The sequence below is a fragment of the Numida meleagris genome, chromosome 1, assembly GCF_002078875.1.
Source record: "Numida meleagris isolate 19003 breed g44 Domestic line chromosome 1, NumMel1.0, whole genome shotgun sequence".
Classification (NCBI taxonomy): Eukaryota; Metazoa; Chordata; class Aves; order Galliformes; family Numididae; genus Numida; species Numida meleagris.
In genome coordinates, this window is record NC_034409.1 from 45,558,743 (window position 1) to 45,566,558 (window position 7,816).

At 46.8% G+C, this 7,816-nt stretch overlaps 1 protein-coding gene across 3 annotated transcripts in view; it reads left to right on the plus strand.

The window, feature by feature from the left end:
• Positions 5,056-7,816, plus strand: part of CRADD (CASP2 and RIPK1 domain containing adaptor with death domain) — a 78,674-nt gene continuing 75,913 nt past the window's right edge. Inside the window, exon 1 of one of the 3 annotated variants that reach the window (XR_002434901.1) lies at positions 5,056-7,730. Coding sequence is in view for 2 of the 3 variants with exons in the window: in XM_021385757.1 (XP_021241432.1) it covers positions 7,346-7,730 (385 nt within the window). In the remaining variant the exon portion in view is untranslated. The remainder of the gene's footprint in view (positions 7,731-7,816) is intronic. The other 2 variants (XM_021385757.1, XM_021385829.1) reach the window with 2 other exon arrangements.

Sequence of the window (7,816 nt, forward strand, 5' to 3'; positions counted from 1 at the left end):
GCCAGGCTGAGGTGCGAGTGGGGTAGAGGCCATGCAGCACTCGGGTGTTCGGCACTGCTCCACGAATCTCAAGGGTTGAGGGCGAGGGGTGAAGAGGGGGAGAGGTGGCAATGGTTGTAATTAAGTGGTGGAGGTTCCCGTGCTGCGCATTCACGTTGCAAAACACACAGTGTCCCGACAGGTACTTCCTCTCCTCTGTGTTAGTTGCTGTGAGGAGGGAGCAGGGTCTGCAGCTGTGCTGTGCTGGAAGCAATGAACAATATTTTGAACAGACTGGAGGGGGAACTAGTCCTCTTTGTATGAGAGCAGAGCTCTTGTCCTCATTAGGATGCCAGCCCTAGGGCTGATGCATTGCACTCGTACAGCTAAACTTTGCTTGGCTTGCTGCAAGCTCTGCTCCGTCCTAGTGCAGCGCAGGGGAAGGACTTGTTCTGGAATTAAAAAATATGAAGATAGCACATGATTCAGATCACAGTGGTGAAAAAATCTTGCACAAAGACCCCTTGATTTTTCAAGCATGATCATGTTGTCTAAACGCTTTAAAGAAAGATCCATTGCTTCTTAAATTTATTGTTATTTTAATTGCTGGCCCTTCAGATCCCCAAAATGACTTCTAAATGATAAATGTCAGCCTGAATTGCAACCAGGGAGCACTTAGTGAAGGCAGTCTCACAGGTTTAACACCTCAGAGTCGACCAAAAATCATTATAAGGACTTCAATCATACATTTCTTTTCCTCTCATTTTTCAGTTTTGAGTCTCAGATTTTTCAGCCTGCACCTGGAATGTTAGTTTCTGAAAATGCCTTTGCTTTAATAAATGAAAGCTGAGAGCCCCACAACTGTAAAAGTAAATTGTAGAAGCTTATTTTTATTTTTATTTTTATTTTTTGTAAGATGAATGGTGAAAGTAGAATTGTGCCTGAATATAGCTGAGCACTAACGCCAGCACAAGTGTGAGCTACGGTTCCATTTCAGCTGTTTGGGCATTTCTCTGCCACCAGCATTAGCACTAGAGACAGAAAATGGTTCAGTACAAGGCGGGTGGGCAGAGTGGGAGTGCAACCAAACAGCTGCACTCATTGCACTATAATTAATTTTATTTCCATCTGATCTCATCAGCGCTGTCCTAATTATAATTTATGTAACCACATTCTAGATAAACAGTATATAATTATTGGTGAGCAGGAGAACGGTGCACTGGAATACGAGGTGGGAGTTGTTTATTTTTAATCTCAGAACAATCTGCAACTTGCTCCTCATTATAAGCTGTGAAGTTCTGAAATCTAAAACTCTCACTAAGTTTCATCCCCTTAAAAAAATAGAATCTAATTACAATAGGAAGGACAGTGCTGTGTAGCTGCATGAATTTGTGTATGTTACTTACCTCTCGTGTCTTAGAAAAGTGTTCCTGTGGGGAAATTACCTTGTTGCAGAGCATAGAAAAGCTTCATTTACTCACGTATTATATTCAAGAGCTTTTCTTTTTGCTCCTGATAAAATTCCTATGGATTTTTGCTTTGTCGAGCAGTGTATTGCTTTGTTCTTCTTCACCCAAAGCACATGATGGGTATGGACAGAGATACCTTCAGACGTGGGTGTTGTGTCTGACAGTCGTTTGAAATAAAGGAAAACAAAACCTCTGCTGACTTTGCTATCACTGAAATAAATCTGGGTGTCATATTGAGTGCTGGAGGAAATAACGGATCGAGGGATTCTGAAACTTGTATTACTGGTTCTCAGGAATTGTAAGAAACTTCTCCGTCAGAGGGGGAATTAAACAACTACAGAAATACAGGAAACTTGTAGTAGATGAAAAAAATAAAATTTCCAAATAGAATAACTACGAAGTTACTTAAAAGGCGCAGCCAGTTAGGGCTGCGCGCAAAAGTGTTGGGGATGACAAGCTCTCTCAGCGCAGCCCCTGGAAACTACCTCCTCAGTGCTAATTTCAGCACGACTGAGAATGCCTGGAAACAGCATTCCACCGACGCATCCCTTCAGATCACCCAGACCTGAGCTCACTTTACAACGCCATGGCGGCTTGCCACGGTATTGCTCAAATGGGCTAATTTCCACAAAGGGCTGAAGATCAGCCAAAGGAGCGAGAAGGCAGCGTCGCTGTTAGCGGGGCTGGAAAGGTCATTGGTGCCAAACATCTTCAAGACGGAGGGCAGCTGCATTCTCGGTAAGGCACAGCACACGGGGAGCCGGAGAGAGCTGCTCTGCTCATTGAGGAGGGAATGACCCGCCTGGTATCCGAGGAGGGCTGGCTTCACTCTGACGGGGACAGCAGGGAAGGACACAGGACGGCCAGCTTCTGGGAGAGGTGGCAGTCGCAGGAGGTGCACACACAACTCCCAGCAGGAGCACAGCCGCAGCACAGCTGCAGGGCTATGGGAAAGGTGCATCGGGAAAGTGTCAAAGTCAAGGGAGGGGGGACAAATATCCGCATGCAACAGTAAACTGCACACAAAGTCTGTGAGATAACTGTACTTTGGGGAAAAAATTCAGCTTACAGCAAAACCAGTCTGTCCTGGTCCCAGGGTTGCCAAGGGGATGAGGGATTAACCGTGTTTATTCATCAGGTGTCTATAGGGGTTGGAAGTAGCCAGTTCTTCTGAGAAAGTCTACGGGAATGTAAAAACATAGCGCTGCAGTTACGGTGCTTAATCTCCTTGATAAACTGCAAATTTTATTCTATTTAAATCCTACCAAAAGAAGGATTGCACCTGTTTTTTTTTTTGTTTGTTTTTTTAGTTACTCTTTTTATTTTTTGTTGTTGTTTTCCCCAGAGCTGGAGGTGCTAAAACTATCCAGGAACTGAAATATCAGAATGATATCACTATTTTCTAAGACACAAAGGAGGAAAAAGCTGCAGGAGCAAAAGCTCCTTAAACTAGCGTAAGAAGTAAGCTGGGATTTACCAGGAAAGAGTTCAAATGGATAGGACTCAGGACAAGTTCCGTGCAGCGCACTGCACAGAACAAAATGCATGAAAAAATCCCCCAATTAAATGTGCCTGTCTTAATTTCTCTTTCATTGGCAGGCAGGGTTTATGTAAGTGAATCCTTTTGTTTTCAGACAAATTGTTACATAATTGATGTTTCATAGCCGAGGACTGTAATTTGGTGCTCTGTCAGCTAACAAATGGTAAAGGCAGAGAAACGGTAAATGTGGGAAAGATTTAAAGCCCTGTGCAAATTCTTCTTTCTACTTTCCTGGAGTTATTATTTATCAGACTTTAGATCGGGCTCAATAACAAGAAATAAACTAGAAACAGCTGTGGGATGGACATTTCAAAGCTCTAACCTCACTTTTCGAAAGGCTTTGTTAAAATTTAATTGTGCCTCTTTAGACTGCAGTCCCAAAACAGGACCCGTTCAGCTCAGCCTCTGTCTCCACACCCACTTCGTCTCAGTGGGAATGCCCCAGCCGGAGGGGTTCCGGACACCTCCATGACACGTCTGGTAGTTGCTTTTCTCTTACCTACCGTGCTGCTCACTGACACAAGGCAGAGGAAGCTGTGGCTCAGCTGTGGTAGTTCATGGAACTTTTTGCTGCCTCATTTTCTTTTCAGAAAAGCAATATTAAATGTGACTGAGCCCTTGCTAGCTGCAGTTTCCATATCTGTAAGGCAGGAGATTGACTTTGCGTTTTGTAGTTTTTCAGTGTGGGTGAAAAATTGCTTATTTTTCAGTTAGCATTTACTCTACAACAATGGTGATCTCCTCGAGCAGCTGCTTTGCTCTGCAGAGTGTGGAAAATAAGCAGGGGAAGGGCACTGCTTGTCTGCCTTCATTGCAGTGCCAGGGCATCGCAGCTCCTCTGTGAGCTGAGTGCTGCAGGCAGAAGCACTGCGAGGAGATAGCAGCTTTCTGCAAATCATCTGTTTCCTTTGAGTCCCCTGTTGGCAGATTCAGTGCCCACTCGAGGCTGCTGAGCCAGCCCCTTGCAGCCATGAACCACACAGGTTTCACTTTGCAAGGGAACAAAATCGAGCCCGAGGACTGTGAATCGAAGGGTATTTTTTATTGGAGAACAGGACATATGGAAGAAGTATAAGCAAAGCTCCGGCTAGGCTACCTGCAAAAACTTTCCATGAATCATTACCAGCTCCCGAAAAGCTTAACCTGAAAGCAAGAGCCTTTAAAAAGAGATGCCCTGTATGTGAGTTTGTGCAGCTCAAAGCCCAGGAAAGGAACAGAAGATGACGAAAATCAGTGGTTATTCTCCTCCTAAAGAAATCCTGCGCTCTGTATGGAGTGCTAGGCACTCAGTTCCTACTCTGGAACTTGCAAACAAAAGCAGTTTGTTTTGGGACAGGGTTTCAGACTTGAATCTGAAATTCTTTTTCCTTATTTCTCAGTATTTAATTTTCAGGCTAATTTGTGATACGTCTTTACTCTCCCATTAGTAAAATGGTTGCTTCAAACTAGGAAAAAAAAAAGTTTCAAAAGTCCGGAATATTTCAAGGCTTTCAGTATTTCAGCTCCTTCCCAAAAGCATCTTTAAATTAAACTTCAGAACAAAACAGAGGAAAGCATTAATTCCTATGCTTAAGGAAAATGGACTACAAATTCCTCATAGGAGAAATACTGAGTCACATTTTCAAATATGCATTGCAGGTTTTTTATTACAATTTGCTGCAGAGATTCTTTTTCTCTGGAATGAACGTGCCAGTTTCACATTCAATGCCTGCTCCTTTTCTTAGGACTATTCTACGTACGAGTTTTGGCTGAGATCATTAGCACCAAAGTAAACAGCACTAAGAACCAATTCCTCACAGCACCGCTAATATTTATTTACTTATTTTTATTACTGAAACAAATGTAAATGCACGGACGCTACGGGGTCACTGCAAACCCCAGTGGTTTAATGCTTTGAGATGGTGTTTCACCTACACGCTGGCCATGCCTTTAAATAAAACAACACTTCGATGAACCTTGATGACGTGTCACTTACGTTTTATACCCTTTGCTCTCTTTGAAGTGCAATTAACTCCAAGCCCTTATCGTTTAGGGGGGGGGGGGGGGGGGTACTCAGGAAGCAGCAGAATAACCCAACGTGCAGCCTGGGGGCTGGCCCCCTCCCACCCCACTAGGTACAGTCTCCCCACAGCTGGGGAGAATCATGCTGTCAGGGCTGCACGCTGTCCTCGGAGCTTCCCTGGCACCAGCCTGGCTTTGCAGCAGCACCAGGTGCTGACATGAAGGAGAGGCAGGCTTGCCGAGGGCAGCACAGCAAGGGGAGGCTGAGGAAGAGGATGGGAAGGAAGGGATCACTTGCAGGACCCTCATCTGCCCCTCAGACCACAGCATTTGGGCCACCCTGGCTCCTATTTTAACAGAAATGTTTTCTGCACTCGTCTGTCTAAAAATGACAGGCAGCCCTATAATATATGTTTCTTTTTTCCATATTCATTTTGGAGGTTTTGTGAGAGATTTAACCAATTAGATGTGTTTTTAATAAACAAATCTTGAGGCTCATATTTCTTTTCTTTTGTCCCTAAAGTTGGAATGCTGTCCTACAGACAATTGAAAACAGCATAGTCCTAATAGATTAAATCTGGTTGCACGAGTTTTAAAAACACAGTTTGGCTCTCGTTATCAGCAGAAACAAATTAGTATGTAGAAAACAAAGAAAATACATCCATGCTAGGATGGAGCTCAGCTCTAATTAGCAGAGAGGATAATTTCAAAAGCTTTTTTTTTTTTTTTAAATAGACTTGTAGAGTTTCTAAAAAGGTTTGGGATTTCTAAAATTGTGTATTGTACATCTAAAAATCTGACATCCTGATCTGCAATAGCACACATGTAAAAGGGAACAGTGCTGTCAGAAGAGATGCTGCATAGCTTGGTTCCCATAGAGTTGGACTTGGCTCCCATAGAGTTGGGCTTGCTACCCTGATCTCAGCAGTCCTCAGCAGCATGGCCTGAAGACCAGTGGCAATTCCCCATCGCACAGAACCACCGTGAGCAAGGTTTTAGGTCAAATGTCCTAAATGCTGATGTGTGGGATTGACAGTGGTGCACTGACCTACACGGACTGGCAGATACTGTTTTGATCTATGTGCTTAACCAAGGTTAGCATTCAGACCTGAGCAGACAGCAGGGAACTGAGCTGACCCCAAACTGGATAATGTGGTGTTTTTCCCCTAAAACTGGGATGGAACTGTTCTTCTGCAGTTTTGCTGAAGTTGGACCAGACCTGGAAGAACCCCAGTCAGAGCTGAACCCAAGCAGAATTGCTAAGTGAGCACAGGCTTCTCTCCCTGTGCTGTTCTGTGGCAGCAGGGCGAGCACAGAGTGCAGTCACTGCTCAGTTTGCGTTGCTGCCGATGGACCTGAACAACTCGTAGCACGTTCAGCTTCCACCGGTGAATTTATGGCACTGCTTACAAACTAGTGGAAAGAAAAGGAAACACCAGATTTTCCCTTTAATCAAACCTGGACCTCCGCTGTTCCCCTCTTCCTTCCGAGGCTTATCGCCTTCCTCCCACCGCTCTCCTTTTCTGCATGTTTAGGCTGTAAGCAGCGACGTGACCAGCGCTGGCTGTGCTAAAGACAACGAGGCTGCTGCTATTTATTAGAGAGGGAACCGGAGCTGCTCTGCGCACATCCATATGTTTTGCTAACTTTCTAAGATATTCTTGGACAGTGTAAAATAAATAATCACAACTGCCTCAACTGGCAGAAAGAATGCAAGCTATCTAACAAACTGCTTGTGTTCCTTTTCTGGGCTAAGACGTGGGCGCATTGTCTGCACTGAAAGCAGCCGCCAGGACGGCAGTGGGGTGGTACTGTAAGTCCCCAGGTCTGGTCCCTCTGGTTCTAAACACAATACAGTTCCTTCCATGGTGACTAGAACTGAAAAACAAAGCAAAGCAAAGCAAACATTGGCAAGCAGAGGTACAGGAAGTTAAGAAAGGAAACTTTCAGCAGTCACAGGGCTCTGTGCGAGGGATGATCTTATACATTGATTGTGGCGTTCTCCGCTCCCCGGTGCCACTCTGAATCACTTACAGATGTGCTTTCGCACCGCAGTACTACAAACGGCCCGTGACACAGAAACGTGACAGCCGTACTGCGGCTACAGGGCAGCCGGCTCCTCGTCAGTCAGCGGCTGACGGTGCCTCCCCGCTCGGTTTGCAGCTAAGGTCACAGCGCACAGCGCATGTAAGCTGTCCCGCCCCTGTTCCTAGAAGGCTGAGGTGTGCCTGAGACAAAGCATTTACCGTGGTTTAACGGACATACCGAAATACAGCATCACTTATCAGTTATTTAAAAGCAATTTCAGCCCCTTGCGTCGAATTTATTATCTGCCCGCAATCGCAGACCGACACGTATGCCGAGTGACCCAAAGCATTGTTTTCGAGCCGCCGCGCAAAGCGCTACCCGCGCAGATGCCGGCCACAGAACAACTACCCGCGCATCCACGTCCCTCACAGGCAGCGCACCCGCGCCCCGCGCCCCGCCGGCCCTTCGCACCCACACCGCCCCGCGAAGCGCGGAGGGCTGCGCGCACTGTGCCCCCCTCGGCGGTGCGCGGCTTCCGCGTACCGGCACGGAACGGCCGAGAGCGGGGTCGGGCTCCCGTGGGCGAACGCTCCTCGCTGCGGGCCGCTCGGAGGGGAGCGGCGAGACCGAGCGGCCGCGGCGTTCCGCGATGCGTCCGAACGGAGCCGGGCTGCGCACCGCGCTGCGTCGGGAGACGACATCGCCGCTCCCGGGTCCGACAAAACCCTCCCCACGGATCTCGTTCACCTCAGCCGCGGCTCCCCCGCCCCGCTCTGGGACACAGGCCCCCCCCCTCCCC